The sequence below is a fragment of the Crinia signifera genome, chromosome 6 (genome assembly GCF_055691185.1).
Source record: "Crinia signifera chromosome 6, ASM5569118v1, whole genome shotgun sequence".
In the NCBI taxonomy this organism is placed as follows: Eukaryota; Metazoa; Chordata; class Amphibia; order Anura; family Myobatrachidae; genus Crinia; species Crinia signifera.
In genome coordinates this window covers 128,765,103-128,787,279 of record NC_139222.1, presented here as the reverse complement: position 1 = coordinate 128,787,279, position 22,177 = coordinate 128,765,103, and the positions used below count along the sequence as shown (strand labels likewise).

The 22,177-nt window shown below is 45.3% G+C and overlaps 1 protein-coding gene across 1 annotated transcript in view; it reads left to right on the top strand.

Moving 5' to 3' along the window:
• Nucleotides 1-1,422: 1,422 nt before the first annotated feature.
• PIP4K2B (phosphatidylinositol-5-phosphate 4-kinase type 2 beta) overlaps nt 1,423-22,177 on the top strand; it is a 35,320-nt gene continuing 14,565 nt past the window's right edge. The window contains exons 1-8 of the mRNA XM_083147143.1: nt 1,423-2,006; nt 12,654-12,751; nt 13,181-13,277; nt 13,368-13,520; nt 14,080-14,226; nt 14,317-14,355; nt 17,035-17,148; nt 20,491-20,743. Coding sequence (XP_083003269.1) covers nt 1,860-2,006; nt 12,654-12,751; nt 13,181-13,277; nt 13,368-13,520; nt 14,080-14,226; nt 14,317-14,355; nt 17,035-17,148; nt 20,491-20,743 — 1,048 coding nt within the window. The 5' untranslated portion in view covers nt 1,423-1,859. The remainder of the gene's footprint in view (nt 2,007-12,653; nt 12,752-13,180; nt 13,278-13,367; nt 13,521-14,079; nt 14,227-14,316; nt 14,356-17,034; nt 17,149-20,490; nt 20,744-22,177) is intronic.

Here is a 22,177-nt window from a genome sequence, read left to right as displayed (position 1 = left end):
ATGTCCCATTACATCTATGTTATTAATAATAGTATCATTCACAATAGTAATTGTACGCAACAACCTATTATTTTGCAGCCAGGGCATTTAATTGCACCCGCTGTGTGTTTGGATTTCCCTACTACTGTGCTCTATATACATTAGGGACACCAAGGACCACACAAGACTCGCCAATGTCGCCATACAGGGCCGGCGCTACCCACTCAGCAGCTCCTGCAAAGCAGGGAGGCGCCATGCTGAAAAGGCGCTTTCTCCCTCCCTGCTCTGCTAAAGCTGCCTCAGCCCTCACTGTCAATGCCTCCTGCACGCCGCCCACAGCGCCTGTCTGACAGCGGGGGCGGCAGTATAAAGAGCTGCTTCCTGCACCGCGAGGGCACACAGCCTGCATGCCACCCATAGTGCCTGTCTGACAGTTGGTGGCAGTATGGAGAGGCTGAGCAGCTCCCTGCACTGCGCACACTGTCCTCCTGCGACCTGCCCCCTCTTCCTCACGGACACTTGCGCTGAGGCATGTAGCGCTGTCTGTGAATGCCTGGATGACATATCATGTCCGGATCCGGCCCCTGGCCATTGCTCCCTGCGCCGGTCAGCTGTCAATCAAATGACGAACAGGCAGCAGCGCCGCCTCCCCTTCCTTCCCTCTTCTCAGTGTGCTGTGCCAGTGCCGCTGCCAGTCCTCAACACTCTGCCCCCTCTATCTCCTCCCCTCTTCTTCCATCTCCTCCTTCTCTCCCCTCCTTTCCCCCTCAGTCACGAGTGCTGCACATACTTTTTGTACTGCTTTTGGATCGCATCGCACACACATTGCATGCATGCCGTGCGATGCCATGTGATCTAGCCCATAACGTGTATGGCACCTTTAGTGCCTGAAACATTTTGTTGACACAGCGCTGAGATGGTATATGCATACATGTACATGCACCCGAGATCCTCCATAGGATCGCATGTTGCATACACTCCCACAATCGGGCTGCAGCTTGTTGCAATGGCAATGTGAAAGGGCGCAACATGTATGGTTTGCAGGAGGGCGCCGGACACCCTAGCACCGGCCCTGTCGCCATAGCTGTTGTATAGCAATGTACACGGTATGTAATATACACATAGGTATCACGCTGCTAATCTCTGCTATGTCCCATCTCTCAGCAGCAGCACCACCATCCCTTTCACACACACACGCACGCACATCCCATGTCGTCGTACACGGTGCAATCTGTCAGGCTCTCTCGGACTGTCTCATTGAGGCGCCGGCCCGGGGGTGGCGTCTGTCCCTCCGCCTTGCCCGCAGGCCGTCAAGGCTCAGTCACAGGGCCGATATGTCGCTGTCTCGGGCTGTCAGAGAGCAGCAGCATGTATGACCCCGGTCTGCACGTAGCCCGCCACGTTACTGCGCAGGCTGCTGTGTCGCGTCTCCCCCCGCCAGCAGCCTGACATTCAGCGGTCCGCACCGCCCACAAGCAGGCAGCCATCTTGTCCGGAGCGGGGACCGGACCGGCTCTACCGGGAGCACCGGACGGAGAGCTGCGGGAGGGCTGTGCCGGCATCGGGAGTGCGGTGCAGGGTCACCTCTAGTCTCGCTGCGTCGGGGCGTTGCATGGCTCACCTTGACAGCCGCCAGGGGAGAGGCGGGGAGCGGGACTGAGAGCCGCAGAGCATCAGACGGGAGAGCCGCCCACCGGGGTCACCTCACCGCGGCGGCACCGGGACGATTGATCCGGCTGGACCGGACCGCGGTCAGAAGACTGGGGACATGAGAGCCTGGTAGCTGGGGCCAATGCCCCGGGAGGCGGGATCCCGGTAACTGCCCTGTGCCCAGAGAGCCCGCTGAGTCCCAGGAGCGCTCCCGGGAGAGCGCGGGCAGCATGGCCTCCAACTGCAGCAGCAGCAGCGCCGCCGGCACCGCCAGCAAGACCAAGACCAAGAAGAAGCATTTCGTCTGCCAGAAAGTGAAGCTCTTCCGCGCCAGCGAGCCCCTGCTGAGCGTGCTGATGTGGGGGGTCAACCACACGGTGAGCTGGAGCCCCTGTCTGCCTGTGCCCCCGCACACCCGTGTGCCATGCCTGTGCCCTCGCACGCCCATGTGCCATGCCTGCTGTCACTGATTAGCCCATTATACCATTGCACCCCTCTCATTTGTCACATGTAACATGTAGCTTCCGCCGTCACATCGCTGCTGCTCTTGGTAATATGCATGGACGGGGAATGTTGTCAGATGACAGGCTGTATGTGTATATGTAGGCACTACGATGCCCAGTAGGCCTGGGCATTGTAGTGCTGCAAGGGGAGCAGGGCCCATGTCGTCTGTGACATGTTTTCTTGTACCAGGATTCAGCAGCAATTGCTCCTAGAATTGGTAACTGCTGTCTGCAATACAATACCTTTGCATTTATTATTATTATGATTACCAGTTATTTATATACATATTCCGCAGCGGAGAATATACAAACTCTGCATAGTTAGGGCCATGGTGGGACTTGAACCTCTGACCTCAGTGCTGAGAAGCAGTAATACTAACCAATACATACACCCTCTGTGCTGCTATATATATATATATATATATATATATATATATATATATATATATATATATATATATATCACACACACTCGCAGGCAAGGTTCTCATCAACATGATGTGCACGATTGGGTACCTAAGGGTCATCCAAGGCATTGGCATAAATTATGCTTTTTCTGTACAAAGAAGTCCTAGGAATCTATGCATCTATACAGTAACATTTCTATATTACACGCTTGCTGGGACTGCTAATCAGTGGTAAGCACAGCATCACAAGCACATTTTTATAGGGTGGTTATGTACAATAAGGTATACTGAATATGCCATTATAACAGTTTAAGAAAATATAGTGTTCATTCTAGCACCTGCCATATTTGAAAACCCATGCAGTTCCTGTTCCCTACAAACAGAAAAGAAAAAGTACTCTCTGGTTTTGGGGGCACAACTTGTATAGAATGTCTTATTTAAAGCATAGCATTTAACTATTTTATAATGAAGAATAAAATACACTTACAACGCAAGTAAGACAACAAACAGATACAAGAAAACAGATGATGTGAGTGATGTTTCGATTATATCAAACACACAATATAATGTGTAATATTATCTCCATATTCCACATTATTATATTAAATGTCACCACTGGATTAGCAATGTGGGGTGACGTTTTTTGGTTCATCTGTACCCGCCCACTTCCCCATCCCCTTGCTCAAAGTTCCTGTTCCCTGCCTGGGGTGTCGCTGTCTGCTGTGGTGTTTCTAGCACAGGTTTGGTTTGCATATCAGTGCTGATATGCAGACCACACTGTGCTAGAAGCACTACAGCAGACAGCGACAACCAGGCAGGGAAGAGGAACTGCATGGGTTTTCAAATATGGCGGGTGCTAGAATGTAAATATATACAGAATGAGCCTTCTCTATGTTGCTGCATATCCAAAATATTGCACCGATGTAAATTCTATTTATATTTTTTTCTTCCCAGTATATGTATTTATACTTATAATAGACCTGTTCAACCTGAGTATTGCAATAGGGAGTCATCCATGCAGCAATTGAGACACACCTACTGTATGTATTTCCTTTTCTTTATCTACAGTACATATTTATACCAATGTCTAGTGTAATTACACCACTCTCCAATAGTTTATACTGTACCTCCCATATTGCTTAGATGGAGATGGGTGTGGATTGATTGACGTAGACATAGACAGTGCATAGATAATCAGTTGGTTAATATTCAGTAGGCCAACAGCAAATCCCATGTCAACCTTCTAAATATGTCGACCTATTGACTGTCTATTTAACATTTGGATACCACTGGACATAATCATAGACTATATACTTAGCTCAGTAGTGTGTGGTTGTGGGGTCAGATAGACATATATTTAAAATACCGTTTATTTATTAATTTGCATACACTTAGTGGCCGCGTTAATGCTCAGCAACCCAGGATAAGGTGTAGTATGAAAGCACTCAGTAGAAATAAGCCGGGTCTAGCAGTCCAGCATTTTAACCAGGGTATCAAGCAGGCCAGTTTGCGGTGCAGTGTGAACGAGTAATGCTGTCCATGGCATAGGAAGAGTTCCTCTCCAACTGCCGGCTTGGGACCCATCGGCGGTGAGGTCACCAACCTGGCATAAGCCGGGTAGGGCCACCAGTCTGTAAGGAGTGTTATGGATGGACCCGTATACAAAATTCTGAACACAACCCTTCTTTGTGATTTGAAAGTGGTATCGAAAGGATGAACATATGGTGAATGGATTAATTTGTTGTTCAGACCAATCATTAAATTGGTGGAGAAAAAAACATGATTTTTCGGGGTATAGTTATTGGTGCGTGGTGGAGTTGTAAGGAAGCGGATCTGGGATTTTCATCTCTAGAACAGTCTCTCTAGAATTTTCACAGAATAATCTTGTGTTTCCCTAACCCACCCCCAAACCAAAATCCAGTGGGTGTTTTCACCCACAATTTTGTGGGTGAAAATTCCTTGTTATTGAGAGAGATTAAAAGAGTTTTACCAGGCTGGCTCAAGCTGACAAGACACAGTGAAAATGTACATTAAAACAGTGGTATGCTGAAGAACATCATTTAACTCATGTCATGTTGGGCCTTATTCAGACCCGCTCCCTAAGCAACGTATAGTTGCTGCCCGGTGAGCGGTTAAGTGCCGCCCTGACAAATTACCTGCCAGCAGTGCCGGCTGCATCCCCTCACATGTGTCTCATGGGAAAATAAATCATTTTATTACTTTTATTTCAGCCAGAGATGGCCCAAAAGGGTGCGGGCACTGATGTCATCTGATGTCAGTCACCTACCCCGAGCAGACATTGGCCCTCCTGGGGACGCCCAAAATACACTGGGTGTTCCCCTGCTTTTTTCCCCGTGTCTGCCCCCTCCCACGCCTACCAAGGCATTAACACAGAGGGTCTGCAAATACACACATGAGCAAATCCCCCACCATTGGAACTTATGAATTCGGCCCCCTCTGATTGGACCTGAATTTGGCCAGTTGAACCTTAAAGTGGATGGGCTACAGAAGCACTCCTGTCACTGAAGAACAGGAAACACTGGGCACAAGCTCATCAAAACTAGAAAGTTGAAGATTGGAAAAAAAACTTAGTTTTTTTTTTTATTATTCAATTTCTTTTGTAACATGCAGATGGTTGGGTCGGAGTTTGTTGTGGATTCATCCAATCTGGTGTCAATGGTTCAAGCTAATGCGGGGTACACACCAGGACGACCCGCTCACGATGCACATCGTGAGCAGGTCGTCAGTGTTTCTTCTGACCCGCTCACGATGTGCACCGCACCCGGGAGTATGGTTGTTTCCAGATCCTACCTTCTGCAGGTAGGATCTGAATACCGACCGACCCGTGGGACCGCGCATCGGATCGGTATTGGACCACACCAGGACAGAAATGGGCCCAATCACCACGCAATCTACATCCAATCGGTCGGAATTGGATCTAGATTGATGGGATCGGACCCTTGTTGTCCTGGTGTGTACCCAGCATAATGGTCTAAAGATATGGGGAATGTGTTCTTTCCCCTTAATACCAACTGTGCATCATCTAAATGTCACAGTCTACAGCAGTATTGTTGCAGTCCATGTGCACTCAACCTCTTCCAGCTATTTCCATAAGAATCCCATACCATGGGGCCCATTTATCATATAATAATTGTGGGGTTTAAAGCAAATATTAAGTATCACCAGAATGAATGTAGGAGGGACTGCAGTAGGAATCTCTGATCCCTGCTGCGATTCCTCGTGCCCCACACACGTCCACATTCTCCATAGGTTACTATCGGGTATGTGAAGATGCCTGCCCGATATATCAGAATCGCAATGGGTCCCGGGGCTACCGCCATTGAGGCAGTGTGGTCAGCACTACCCATGGATGCATCAGCAAAGCAGAGTACAGGGACGGCTCCTTCTCTGCAGGTTGATACATTCAACCAAAAGGATCGCATATTACACTGCAAAATCTTTATTCATGTAATACTGTCATTTAGCAGGGCATTGAATACAAAACAGCACACCCTCATTATGTGAAACTATCAACATTCCATCATACTTTCATCACTACGTAGGGATCCCTTTCAATTAGAATCAAGATTCCACAGTATCCTTGAGATATATATACACACATTTGTGTAAATGTAAAAATATATACATTTGTGTAACCCATGTGGCCAAGGAGTTATCGGAACTATAAGTGTTACAAATGTATTGTTTTTATGGATGTTCTATTTTGCAATGAACAAACTACTGCTGGAGGCCCCCCTACATCAGAAATATATAGGGGCAATGTCCCAATCTCTCAATGGCTGGGTTGGGTGACTAGGAATATTAAATAAGGTAAACCATTCCAATTTCCCAATCCCAATGGAAACACTGATCAGCAGTTCCTGCCAGGTCGGGTAATCGACCCATAGAAGTGTGGGAGCTTAAGGGGATTTCAATTTTTATTGCCAACCCAAGTTATGGGAGATTGTGGGGCGATATTCAATTAATAGCGGAGATCACGCTGATCATGCTCATTATAGTCTGCTTTAGCTGCACATAATGGCTAAACCCAACTTGACTAATAAGGGTGACATAAAAAGTCCTATTTGGGTGATGAAATGAGACACTTCAGCTCCCCAGTCCTGGGGGTATGCAAGCTAAAATCATGCCTGAATGGAGCCACAATTGAATAGCCCCATCTGCTGGTGAGCACACAATTGAATTCCTCTTCAAAGTTGGTTAAATCTTCGGTACTTGTGTATTATTTGGGCGCCCGATTTTTTGATCGGGTCGGAAAAATCGCGTCGATCGCATGCGATGCGATCAACGCGATTTTGCCATAGGAATCAATGTTAAATGGTCCCTGACACCCGATTCACATTAGGGGCAATGTTAAATGACCCCCAGGCCCCCCCCCCATTAGGTGTATGCCACCCCACCATCAACGCCAACCCGAAGCGTTGCGAGCGGCGGCGGTACGCGTCCTCCGACATTTTTCATACCCCCACTATCCACGTCGGCGTGGAGTTGATTTTATATAGTGTGGCGAGCCTCCGAGCCCGAAGCGTGGCGAGCGCACGCGGATTACTTAACATGTATTTTGCGTCATGTATCCTCGCTGCGCTCGCCATGCTTCGGGCTCGGTGGCTCCCTGCTCACCACACTATATGAAGTCAACTTTACGCCGACGTGGATAGTGGGGGAATGAAAAGGTCGGAGGACGCGTACCGCCGCTGCGCTCGCCACGCTTCGGGTTGGCGTTGATGGTGTGGTGGCGTTAACAATGCGGGGGCATTTGGGCTAATACACCTAATGGGGGGGCATTTACCATTGCCCCTAATGTGAAATTGGGTGTCAGGGACCATTTGGAACCATTTAACATTGATTCCTATGGCAAAATCGCGTCCATCGCATGTGCGATTTGGTCGCATGCGATATGATTGACGCGATTTTACCGCAAAAACCCCTCAGTCGCATTGCATACCTTAAGTTAAGGCATGCAATTTTCAACATCGGGCGCCCAGATAACTGTCATTAGATTGTATGGAAGTGATGTGCAATCTGATATACTTCAGGTGCCCTTTATGTGGCACCTGAAATATAAAATGTAAAAAACATTACTCTTAACCTCATTAATAAAATGAATCTTGTGCATTTAATTAATGAGACCCCTATCTGTATTACCAAATTGGCTAGCCTTTTACAAGATTAACAAACAAATATTACCTCAAAACAGTATAAAGTTGCTCGTAAAGGCTTTAGGTAAGATTTGGTCCATTTTCACCCGATCGACAGATCGTGGCATTCCATCCAACCTGATGCGGCAGTCCAATGTGCATTGGGTCGGACCCTACAGTTTGCAGCCGCTGCACATAAAATTTATCGGATCGAACCCATCAGCAGCACGTCGTGGATGCTTTATAGCCCCCACAATGTATTGGGTCTGATCCGTAGGTGTGTGCCAGTGTTGAAGCACCGCTGGCACACACCTATGTGCTTGGACCAGACAGTGGCAGGTGCCGGGCGGTGGGGTGGGAAGTGGCAGCAGAATCATTTGCCGCATTGAATAGGTCTGTGCTGACATATACCCCCCTAATCATATATGCCTTTTTTTTTTTTTTTTTTTTTCTTTTTAGTTATAAAAAAACAAGTTCTATCAATTTAGCTTAAGGTGGATCGCATCGCAACGCATGCGTTTTGCATGTGATTTGCGTGCAATGCGATCAGAAGGCAGTACAAAAAGCATGTGCAGCATCTTTAATACTGTGGAATCGGTATTTGCTTATATGCCATAACAGTAACTTTAATGTTGGTGACATGTAAGCTAAACATTACTAGCAGTATGCAGGGGTTCTCTTAGCCATGTTAGACCCAGGAGCTTTTTACTCCTCCATTACTATAATAACCAAAATTAGTTAACATTGCATTCGTGGTAATTGCAGTTCTGTTTTAATAGAAATCACTGAACTCCACTCTTAGGGGTTTATTCTAGTTCATTCTTTCTGACAAAATCCTTCTTAGATGGACAAAACCATGTGCACTGCAGGGGGGGCAGATGTAAAATGTGCAGAGAGAATTAGATTTGGGTGAGTTATTTTGTTTCTGTGCAGGGAAAATACTGACTGCATGATTTTACACTTCAATATAGATCTCACTTTGAAGAAAAACCCCACCCAAATCTAATTCTCTCTGCACAAGTTACATCTGCCCCACCCGCAGTGCACAGAAGGATTTTGTCAGAAAGAATGGACTAGAATAACCCCCTTAATTCCATTTTCAGTTTTGGCAGTAGGTTACTTTTCGCAGAGGTTAGTGAATTTGCAATACTGACGATGCAGTTTTACATGAACGGATTCGGTATGAAATCCCGACGGTCAAAATCCCGACGGTCATAATACCGACAGCAATTGACAGAAAGTCAAAATCCCGACATGGTCAAAATCCCGACATTTAAAATCCCGACATGGTCAAAATACCGACAAGGTCAAAATACCGACATTTAAAATCCCGACAAGTTCAAAATACCGACACATAGAATGTAGACAGGTGAAAAAGTCAACATGACTTTCGGGCGACAGCTCGCAAGGTCGATATGGGCTTTTCACAGTTTTTTTACCTGAATGTCGACACAGTCGACATGGACACAGTTGGAAGTCAACCGCAGCCCCTCGCATAGCTCGCTGCGCTCGCAATGCTTCGGGCACGGTGCCTCGCTACGCTCGGCACACTATTTTATTCTCCCACCACGCCCTAGTGGATGGTAGGGCATGAAATACCGCCTGTCGGCACATGTCGGGTCAAGAAACAGTGAAAAACCCATGTCGACCTCGCGACCTGTCGCCCGAAAGTCATGTTGACTTTTTCACCTGTCTACATTCTATGTGTCGGTATTTTGAACTTGTCGGGATTTTAAATGTCGGTATTTTGACCTTGTCGGTATTTTGACCATGTCGGGATTTTAAATGTCGGGATTTTGACCATGTCGGGATTTTGACTTTCTGTCAATTGCTGTCGGTATTTTGACCGTCGGGATTTTGACCGTCGGGATTTTGACTGCATCCCACATGAACAGTATGCATTATATCTATGCAGATATTTCTAGATGTTTGTTTAATAATTAAACCTACACCAGTACACAATTCTAAAAAGATTTATGGGAAATTGCTCAGCAAGATAGCTCCGCACATAGCGCTGCACAGCAATGTGTGCTGAGTGATCTGCCAGGGCTAGTGTTCTCAGGTGGACACTGGCCTTGACTGGTGATATAACTAGATTTATCCAGCATGCTGATCTTAATCAGTAGGCAATAGCGAGGTGTGGAGCCTCACATCACTATCGCTATGGCCCCTACACACAGAGCGATGTAGAGGCAGTTTAAGTCAGATCGCTTAGAAAATGCCCTGAAATCACCCCCGTTCATAGGCCCCATTAGATAACAGGGTACTCTTTACCTAGAAGGGCGCCCGTCGTGGTGATCGCGGGTACATTTATGTCTGGCCGCGACGCGACCGACGCGATGCCCGCGATTTCCCATTGAAACCCATGTTAAACATGGAAATCGCGTCGGTCGCGTCCGTCCATAAATGTACCCGCGATGCCCGCGACTTCCCATAGGAATCAATGTTAAATGGCCCGACCGACGCGATTTTACTGTTAAATGCCTCAATGGACCCGATTTGGCCATAGGAATCAATGTTAAATGGGCCACAGAGCCCAAATAGGCACAATTAACCCTTAAATGTCCCCCCAAATTTTTAACGCCACCCCACGATCCACGCCAACCCGAAGCGTGGCGAGCGCAGCGAGCCCGCGAGGGGCGGCGGTACGCGTCCTCCGACCTTTTCATGCCCTACTATCCACGTCGGCGTGGAGTTGAGAATAGAATAGTGTGGCGAGCCACCGAGCCCGAAGCGTGGCGAGCGGACGCGGATACCTTCACAGTTATACGCGTCCCCTCGCGGGCTTCACAGGTGTCCGTGGCGACGCGGACACCTGTGAAGCCCGCGAGGGGACGCGTTTACCTGTGAAGGTATCCGCGTCCCCTCGCGGGGCTCACTGCGCTCGCCACGCTTCGGGCTCGGTGACTCGCTGCGCTCGCCACACTATTCTATTCTCAACTCCACGCCGACGTGGATAGTAGGGCATGAAAAGGTCGGAGGACGCGTACCGCCGCCCCTCGCGGGCTCGCTGCGCTCGCCACGCTTCGGGTTGGCGTGGATCGTGGGGTGGCGTTAAAGATTTGGGGGGACATTTAAGGGTTAATTGTGCCTATTTGGGCTCTGTGGCCCATTTAACATTGATTCCTATGGCAAAATCGCGGGCATTGAGCCATTTTACATGAAAATCGCGCTCAATCAGCCTTTTTAACATTGTTCCCTATGGGAAAATCGCGGTCATCGCGGGTAGCAGATTTTTATGTACCCGCGATGACCGCGATTTTTACCCCCGACGCCCGCGATTCCAATCGCTGGCGCCCATCTAGGTAAAGAGTACCGATAACAGCAAATTAATTTTGAGCGTTAGATGTTTAAATATACCACAGAGAAAAATGAAGCTTAAATTAAACATTTTAAAAATGACAATGTATGCGGTAATAATACTTAAAAGCAGTTAAATGGAATAAAATTTTTTTGTTTATATGCAAGACTCATATTAAAATAGAATGGACATGGGAACTGAGGGGACTTGCATATTAAAACCTGCTCTCCTAAATATATTTACACTATGGCATGTATTCAATGCCGGTGCGAGCGGCCGGCGAGGGGGTTAAACTGCGAGGATCACAGAAAACCAGTGATCCTCGGAGTTTAACCCCCGCGCCGGCCGCTCGCACTATGAAACGTTCCGGGGGAATCCTCGCAGTCACAGAACTGCGAGGATTCCCCTTAACTGCGAGAGCTGAGGCTAGTGCAGCAAACTCGCTGTAATTAGCCTCCTTTTGGAGGCACATACGCCAATTCTCCCTCGCTCAAAAAACGGAGCAAGGGGGAATTTGCGTATGAGGGGGGGTCAGTTGAATACTGACAGTCACCGCTCGCCCACGGCATTGAATATATGCCAATGATTGTTATACTGTACACTTACAAGACCCTAAACTTATGAGTGACACACAAAAAACCTGAATGTTAACCAAACTATATTTAAAATAAATGTTGACATGGGACTCGTGTTACATATGAATGTGATTCACATTACATTTTTGCCCCAGTCAAATGCCTCTGATATGAATGAGCCTGTAGAATCCATGTGAATACATCACTGTAGACCTGGTAATCTTTCTGATTGATTGAAGATGTACAAAATATTTCATGTGGTGATGATGCCCATTTCCAGGCGCTACCAGCTTGTTACTCTTCCCTCTGTCTGCTGTGTTGCTTCTAGCACATGTCTGATCTTCATATCAGTGCTGAAATACAGACCACACTATGCTTGAAGCAGAGACCGCTCAGGCAGGAACTGCACAGGTTTTGAAAGATGAATGGCGCTAGAATGAATCTTTTATCAGTATACATATATATAGTTTATGTGAAACTTAATTTTTATGTATTTTGTCCTATATTTCATGAAATTTGCCATGTTCGCATTTAAAAAAAAAAAAAAAATGTATCCATTACAGCCATATAATAAACTGATATACGGAGTTGGTGCTAAACAAAAATGACTCGACGCGGCAAATAAAACCTGATATAAAGTCTACTGAAAACATCCAATAATCAAATTTAGGAAAAAGTATATGTTTCACATTTAGTGCATAGTTACTTAGGCGGGTATTCCATCCCAGGTCACGACTGTCTGGACCCTGGACCATTATTCGGCAGGTGGGATTCAATGTACCGCCTGCTGAACGGCGAAAAGGGGACATGGCTGTGGATTGTCGAGATACGGCCATGATCTCGATAATCCACGGCCGTTCTCGGCAAATTGTGCCGACTGCTTTTAAAGTCGGGTCCATTTTACGGTTCACGATAGGAGATGCTGCAAATTGTATAGTGTGTACCCAGCTTAAGCTTTATATCTGAACTTCTAAAATACAAATGTGTGGCCAAAACATTTACCAGAACAAGTGGCATAGGTGGAAAGATGGTACCTTTTGTAATCCATCTTCTAGTAATGTGTTGTGTGTTTTGTTCTTCAGATCAATGAACTGAGTAATGTCCCTGTTCCAGTCATGCTGATGCCAGATGACTTTAAAGCTTACAGCAAGATCAAAGTGGATAACCACCTTTTCAACAAGTGAGTGTGGCGGAAGATGCATACACCACTTCTGTGGATCTTACATTTATGACCATTTATATATTGGCAATACCATTTGTTTTGCTGTTGTGTGAAAACTCATGAAACCTGATTGTTTTTCCACATGTCTATAACAATCATTTTACATTATGCAACTATAAGAGATAACGGTATCCAAAAAGCAGATTGATAGACAATGAACCCTTCATGAACCCCACCTTAGATGCAGGCACTCTATAGGTGTTAGGGACGCAGGGTGAGCAAAACTGGGGTCATTCTACAAATGAATGATTGCAGCACAATGTCACAAATGAATGGCTTTTTTTCTGTAGTGTGGTTGAAGAAGAAAGGCACATTCAGTGACACTTTCATGCTTGGCCATGCTGTTGCTCTTGAAGGCACTTTAAAACAAATCTGTAAAATTTATAGGGAGAACCTGCCAAGTCGCTTCAAGTTTAAGGAGTATTGTCCCATGGTATTCCGAAATCTGCGAGAGAGATTTGGGATCGATGACCAAGATTACCAGGTATATAAGATAAACACAACCAACTTCACCATGTAAATATTGATGAATTAGTCATATTTTAATTTGGTGTTTCTGGAAATCCCTCCTCAGAACTCTTTGACCCGCAGTGCACCTGTGAATAGCGAGAACCAAGGGCGGTTCGGCTCACGATTTCTCACTACGTTTGACCGGCGGTTTGTCATTAAGACCATATCTAGTGAGGATGTAGCTGAAATGCACAATATCCTGAAGAAATACCACCAGGTAACAGCAATTGTACTTGGACCACCCTTTATTAGTCACTTTTCGTATAGTTCCATCTGTAATCTGCCTTTTCCTTCTTATGTACATTAGTGTTCTTTCTAGGAACTAGGGCGGGCAGGGTGCCGCTGCACGGGGGCAGCGTAAGGGGGGGGGGGCTACCGACGTCACTGTTTTGGGCAGTCCGGGATGCCAACGTCACAAAAGGGGCGTGGCAGAGCCGTGATTAAAAGGGGCGGACCCGGCCACCCGAAAGGCTCTACACTGCTGGGGAAGCGCCGGGCATCGCTATCTACAGCGGTGCCGGGCTTCCCCGGTCACACCAGAGGGGACAGATGCAGGCTGTTTTAGCGGGGCGCTGCCAGAGGGGTAGGGCGCATTTTGCCCTTTAAAAATCGGGCAGGGCGCAGTGCCCCGCTAAAACAGCCTAGCGGGAACACTACACTCTGTCCCAAAACGCTTTAAAGAAAGAAAAAAAAATATTCAGTTTCCATCTCACTGTCTTATTACATGCTTTTATGTAGGTCTATAGTGATCGCTGTTCAATTTTCTTTCTTGGCAGTTTATAGTGGAGTGTCATGGTAACACTCTACTTCCTCAGTTCCTTGGTATGTACCGGCTCACAGTGGATGGTGTAGAGACATACATGGTAGTCACCAGGAATGTGTTTAGCCACCGTCTTGGAGTTCACCGCAAATATGACTTAAAGGTAATATGACACCATGTATAAGCTGTTTACTAGTTGTTGGGATAAATTACAGTATAATGGTCCTGTTCTCATATCTTCTTTACTTCACAGGGTTCCACTGTATCAAGAGAAGCCAGTGACAAAGAAAAGGTAGGTAATGGCACGTAAAAAAGTTTTGTAGAAATAAAATTCATTCCTATAAACAGTGACAGAACTTGAGGGCCCAGGTGCAAAAATATAATTTGGGTCCTCTTCCTTATCCCAACCCAAGTTCACAATAAGCAACAATGCAGAGGTGACAGGAAGAGGGTAACGGGCAACAGTGGGCTTCTTAGACCTCCGGGAGGGGCCCGACGCACTGCACCTGTTGCACCAATCGTAGTTCCACCTCTGCCTGTGAATATAAACAAACTTCTCTGATCAGTGGTCACGCCAAGCTCATAATCCTGTGGGTTCCATGGACACACAATATTATACATCAGAAGGAATAGCACTGCGGTTTGCCATGGTGCATTGCTATAATGCAGTGGTTCCCAACCTGGGGTACTAGAACCCCTGGGGGTACTCTGCAGACCAGTTGGGGGTACTTGAAAATAATATTGGTAATGGCGAAAGAAGAAAAAGTCTCCCAATGGCAAAATAAGTCCACCATTGACATGGAGATGAACCACGTTGTGTCAGCGCCATCGGCGTCTCCTCGTGCTTTTGCCCAACCAGCAATCCACTGAGAGCTACCTGCAAACATCTGGAAGAAGCCTTAATTTTACAGGCGTTAGCGCAGGGCTGGGCAACACCGGCCCTCCAGATGTTAATGAACTACACATCCCAGGATGCTTTGCATTAGTTTTGCTACCTGGCCATGCTGAAACTGATGCAAGGCATGCTGGGATGTGTAGTTCATCAACATCTTGAGGGCCGGTGTTGCCCAGCCCTTCGTTAGCGGGAACTCTGGAGACAATACACAGCCAGCGGCCAGACAAAGAGGGACCTGATTCCTGACCATATACTAGTCCACGGCTACTCCTTAATATTAGGACACGCATACTGCTCACTTCCACTCATAAGTACTGTGGATATTTCAAATTGAGAGGAGGGGTACTCATGAATGAATAGCCTAATCAAAGGGTACGGGAGAGAAAAAAGGTTAAGAACCACTGCTATAATGGATGAACAAAATCACCAAGCACTAGTCAGACATACACATGGAGTGATTTTGTGCTATTCAGATTGCTTAGAAAGTAAGCACAGATCTCGCCATGTTTATGCCCCGAGAGATTAATTATCTCCTGCTAAGTCAGTGCATGCAGTCAAAATCTAGTCAAATTGCTTAGCAAGTGACTGCAAATCTCTCTGTGTACAGAATGAGAGATACTGATCGCAATCTCTCATTCTGAACCACTACCCTGCCTTTTTTTATCTAAGCAAAATTGCTTAGCACGAATCTCTGCATATGTATGTGCTCCCCATGGGATATCTGGACACCAGGAAATCGCCTACCCTAACTAGCTTAGCAAAATTGCTTAGCACACATCTCTATGGGCAGTATTCAACGAGAATAATTCTCCGTGCATGGCGAGAGATTTTTTCTCTCGCCATGCACTCGCCCTGTTCCGGAGGGCTCGCTGCCACTCCTGCTCCCACTATTCAATGTGGTTAAGACTCGCCGCCACTCGCGGCGAGTCTTAACCCCTGCAGCGGACGAGCGTCCGCGGCAGGGAGCTGGCAGGGAGCCGGGGGATGGTGGCAGCCAGGGAGATTAAAGTCTCCCTGGCTGCCCCAGAACATATGTGGAGTAGAGGTGGGCTCCCCGGGACCCAGGCAGCACAAGCTGCCCCCCCCCCTATAGCCAGCGGGGGACCCAGTATTCACTGCACTCGATCGTGCATATGTAATGATCGGATGCAGTGAATATATGAATATCTAATGAGCGGCTCGAGAGCTTTGGCCCCCTGCCTGCTGCTCTATATATATTTTTGTTTAAATATATATTCAAGTGCTATAAGCACATGAATAAAAATAACATGCCCCTTCCCAGAAAAAAATCCAGATTTTTTGACACCAAAATTAAAAAAAAAAAACTTTTAGTTTAAAAGTTCACATTCCAGTTCTCCATGAAAAGATGGAGAATTGCTACACGGAGAGACACGGCGAAAATCACTTAAAGACGGCGAAAATATCACATTGAATAGGGTGGTTCACTTTTGGAGAGCAAAATGCTCCTTCCAACGCGAAAATAGCACAAACTCGCCATAAAACAAGGCAAATTTTTCTCATTGAATACTGGCCTATGTGTGTATGTCCCTTAACATAAAAAAAAAAAAACTACAAACACTTATGCTTCCAATCTTTTGTAACCTGTTATCAGCAGGTGTTGTTGTTTCCCCTGATTACAGTTTAAAGCTGGGTACAAATTAGATGATGTGCAAATGACCCGATGGTCATTCCGATTTTGTTTAAACTCCAAGACAGACAATATAGTGCATACACCCTGTGCAATCTTAAAAAAGAAGCGATACACTGCATACTATGCAAAATGTTGAAAGCAAGACTGTTTCTAGTTTCAGTTTATATGTCCAAGTAGTGTCTCTGGGCAGTTTTTAATATGTGTGTAGGAGCGAATCCTGTGGGACCTGGTCTGTTTGCTAAAATGAGTCCTGAACCACCCTGAAATGCACACTGCCTTATTTTGCGCAAACGTCTAGTATTTCTAATTACTACACCCAATCTTCAAAATAATATCTGGATCTAAGCAGATTTTTTTTTGGGGGGGGGGGGATAAAGCCTTGCCATACATAAACTTAAATTGACACTGCATTCCCTAATCTGCAGGCTAAGGATTTACCTACCTTTAAAGATAATGATTTCTTGAATGAAGGGCAGAAGTTACATGTGGGCGAGGAGAACAAGAAGATCTTCCTGGAGAAGTTGAAAAGAGATGTGGAGGTGAGAGCTGCCATTTATTATTACAAACTGGTAACTTGCAATTAGGAATTTTAAATGACCTATAATTAATTAACTGGCCCCGTTGGATACATCTAAATATCTCGTACTCACTTGGAAAATATAATTATATCTCTACACTATTGCCCAATTGCAGCCATAATACACGCATCAATCTAGTTATATTTATTACATTAATTGTTTATAAATATACAGTGCTCTTTAATTACCTTATTGGGAATGTCTACCTATGTAGAGGAACTTATCATGCTACTTTTAAATTCACCTGAGGGGTACAGAGCAACCATGGTATAGTTGTAGCTTGTATGCTACTGCTACAGTATCTGCTAGTTCAGATAACATCCTTATCGCAAATAAATTTTCTTGTTGTTTTTTTGTAGCCCTGTCCACTCACCATAACTTAGAGTTTTTCAGAAACGACTACATTATTTGTGACCTACTCTAGAATTTTTTTCACACAATTCGCTATTCATTTGTAGAGCGCATTAGTATTTCTCCCAAGGGCAATTCTTCTAATGCTATCAAGGAGTGGGGTACACCCGTGGGATCACCGCAGCTTCTGTTTGGGTTCAGCACTTGTCTAAGGGACTTATGTAAAATAAGTTGCTGCTGAAAGCCATAGCAACAAATATGATTTTTAGAAGAAGCCATTGTATTTGTTGCTATGTGTTTTTGCAATTAAGTGTACAACCGTTTTTGTGTATGTCCCTCAGTATGTGGGTTCTGCAATAGAAATTTTAAATCTATAATACAAACAAACTGAATACAAATGCTGACTTTAGGCATTTTATTTGTTTCCCTGAAAACCACCCAACTGTACACTTTGGACATTAGTCTGGTCTATTCGCACGGGGACTAATGTTCAGTGCATCACAGCCGCATTTCTGTGCATGTGCATACACTGGGTGTGTGTGGCCATGGCAAACGGACTGCTCACCGGGTGCACACACCCAAGGCAGGGGGCAGGTAGTCGTGTCCATTGGAACGCTTAGTGTTTCATGGGCCTTCCCGTGAAAACACTTGGTGTTCCCATGGAAATCGCCCGGAGACGCGGGTGACATCACCAGATTTCAGCTGCCTGCTCACTTCCTGCTGAAAGGCCACGCATGTCTTAGGTTACCTGTGAGTAAACTTAGATGTGGGCCTTCCACATCATTTAATGTACATGGGTTGGCGGCATATTGGCGGGTGACATATTCGCAGCCTTGTGAGTCCACCAGAATAACCCTCTTTATTCAAACTGTGATCTGTATATTGACAATAGTGGAAGTATGTGTGTCCTCTTCCAATTTACTCTGTCAAATCGGTACAATGGTATGATACCTGAATTGTTCTATTTATTTTAGTGCCAGATAATTTAGTAAAATTGCTATGATATACATATATTTTTTCATAGAGTTGCTTTATTATCCTTTTTTTATTGTACTTGCATAATAGGCATGCATATAAATTAATTACTGTTTTTTTTCACAGTTCATCTGCTGGCATCTGTGCTCCTCTATTTGGGCACATTGTTTGGAATATCATAAAAGTATATTATTTTAAGCAATTACAAACAATTCAACCTAGACAAAATGCATATGCATAATGATCCTTTATGTGCATTAGTGTACACAAATGTCGGTACTTGTGTAATAGCACGGCGCCCTTTACATAGTTAGCGTAGCGTCCCTGTCAGAATCAGTGTAGTTTTCGCGCAGCCAGCATAGTTAGCGTAGTCAGTCAGAAGTAGCATAGTGTTCATGCTAGCGTAGTCAGCGTCCCTGTCAGAAGTAGCATAGTGTTTATGCGTCAGCGTCCCTGTCAGAAGTAGTGTAGTCTGCGTCGCGTTCCTGAAACACCCCCACTATCCACACCAGCCCGAAGTGTGGCGAGTGGACGCTTTACGCATCCCTGCAATCTGTTCATACCCCCACTATCTACGTCAGCATGGAGTTGATATAAATAAAGTGTGGCGAGCCACCAAGCCCGAAACGTGGCGAGCGGATGCGTAATACATGTAAAGTAATCTGTGTCCCCTCACGGGGCTCACCACGCTTCGGGCTCGCTGCGCTCGCCACGCTCGCCACACTTTATAAAATCAACTCCACGCCGACGTGGATAGTTGGGGTATGAACAGGTTGGGGGGGGGGGGGGCGCATAACTCGTCCGCTCGCCACGCTTCGGGCTGGCGTGGATAGTGGGGGTTTGAAAAGGAGGGTCTCCCTGAAGCAGATACGGGCAGGGTTGCCGTACCCTGCTGCAATAATACTGAGATGCAGGAGCATCTGAGATGCATCTGCGTCTCAGACAGATGAAGCGCCTCTCCGCCGGCGCCCAAATGATCCCCTCTCCACCGGCGTCCGCCAGCACTGGGGACCTGGCAGCTACCAGCACTGTGTGAGAGGTGCTCACTAGGCTTGCCATGTACACCGGGGACAGAGCCGGGCTGACGCAGAGTCACTACGCTTAGTCTACGCTGAAAATGTAGCTTAGCTGTGCGCCGTGCTGTTACACAAGTACCCAAATGTAAGTTGCATTCCACCTTCAGTCCTGGGAATCCTTTCTCCATCCACTTCATTAATTAAGACTTCTTATCCTGAAGTACTGCTCATAGTAACGCTTTTATTACTTAAATGAAGCATTACAGTGAAGTGACTGTTTCCATTTGTTCATTAAAGTGAAGTGACCGAATCGTTTATTTGAATGTTTTATTACATTATATGAAATGAACGCAAAATGCATCCCATTTTAGTTACAGTAACAAGACTCCTATGGAGCATTTTCTACTAATGATCCAATCCTCAAAAAGGAAATTTTATTTTTCTACTTCAGTAAAAAATTAGGTACACTCATGCTTAGTCTGCACTTGCCAATTTACATCACTAGTATATACAGTTCCTCCAAATGACCAATGACTGTTCACGGACCAGCACAACACATCGTGTTTTGTTTTTGTTCTGTTTTTTTTAGATGCCAACCACTACTCTCCACTTCCTGTTTAAGTAAACAGGAAGTATATGGGGAGGGGCTTAGACAACTCTGCTCCCTCTAAAATTGTTTCACTTATTGCCAATTCAAAAGAATTCTGATAGGCTTTATATGTTACTATCCCTATTTTTCAATCCGTGGGTAATAAACAGAAAATATATACATTTTTAAATGGTTTATTATTATGTGGTCAACCCTTTTTAAATGTATGATAATTGTTCTCATAAATGAATGGTGCTTGTGGGATTTAGCACAAATACTGTGATTATAATATACAGGGTTTTGTTTATACAGGTAAAATTGTTTCTTAAGTTCCCATATAGCCATGTTCTGACTGGTCTCTTTCCAACCCAGTTCCTTTCTGTGCTGAAGATAATGGATTATAGCCTTCTAGTGGGACTACATGATGTGGATCGGGCAGAGCAAGAGGAAATGGAAGTAGAGGAACGGGCAGAGGAAGAGGAGTGTGAAGATGGCTCTGGGAATCCCATTTGCTCATATGGCACTCCCCCAGATAGCCCTGGGAATCTACTTAACTTCCCTCGATTCTTTGGGCCAGGAGAGTTTGACCCGTCCGTGGATGTTTATGCAATGAAGAGCCATGACAGTGAGTACAAAAGTGTTAACTAGTGAGAAACTGATAAATGTGTGGAGAAGATGATCGGGCAAGTATGCCAATGGTTTTATTTTTTAATTATTTAATTATTCAAATAAAGAATTAAGGTTCAATTACAATGAGCAGGTTCAAAGTTCTATACTGCTCCTATTGGATCAAAGCAAATCCCAGCTCAAAGCAGTTTATTCATTTACATCTAAAATGAAAACCAGTGAAAGGTGAACACTAACCATGTTTAAGTGTATGCACACACACAATGTGTACCATGTGCTAATGTATTCTGGCCACCAGGCTCATTCATTATTGGGCTACATTTTTGCCCTTAATATGGCACGAATTCTAGGCATGGATTCTATGGTCTTTTTTGTGGAATTATTATGTCCATGTTGCCTCTACCAGCCTGAAGAGTTGTGGAGTTGCAAAAAGGATCCATGCTTTGGTGTTTTGTCTCCAAATCCCCAAACCACCACCTGCATGGTGTCATTGAATACACAATAAGTCAGACCGCATGTTTCCAATCCTTAACTGACCAATTCCTGTGTTCATGAGCAAACTGGAGTTGTTTCACACTGTTTGCAGCAGTGATGTACGGACAGGCTAAACTATAGCCCATACAATGTAATTTACAGCAAAATCATACGGAATTCAAAGACTGTAGGACTGCACAAGCCTGTCCACTCCTATTCTGCTTGAGCATCCAATTTTCATTTATGGCCATGGGGCTTGCGATCAGACTTTTTTTTTTTTTTTTTTTAACTTTACCAACTTTAGCCCTCGAACATTCACTAGTTTTGCTTATGCTTGACATACCTCCCAAAATGACCCTCTCCAGGAGGGACACAATGCTCTGTTCCTGGACGTCCCTCTTGATGTATGGTTGCCATCACTTGTTTCACACTTAATTGATAAGAAAGGTGCTTCAACACAGGTGCAATCATACTGTACATTAAGGGAGAAGTCCAGAAACAAAGCAATGTGTCCCTCCTGGAAAGGTCATGTTGGGAGGAATGTTGACACCTCCCAAGTCCATCACATTTACCCTTTATTTCATGAGAGTGATATGAAGTCTCTGCATATCTTCTCCTCGCCATTCTTATACAGATTTAGACATCGTCCATATTTTTTGTGTAAAAGCTCATTTGCATAAGACATCCTGGTGGTCCTCATCATTTCAGCACTCAAGTTTATATACAACTTGGTTCACACAATAAATGTCAGTAAAATACTCTTATGCACTAAACATAAAAATACTCAAAATTCTCTTTCTCATTTAACTTATTATTTTAAAAGAAAAAGATAAATAAATACATTTGCCAGACTGCTATGTATTGTATTAGGTTAGAGCTGGCCTGGCGGCACCTTTGAATGCAGGCAGCACCTCACACCCATCAGGTGAAAGTTGTCATTGAGTGTGTGATTCCCAGA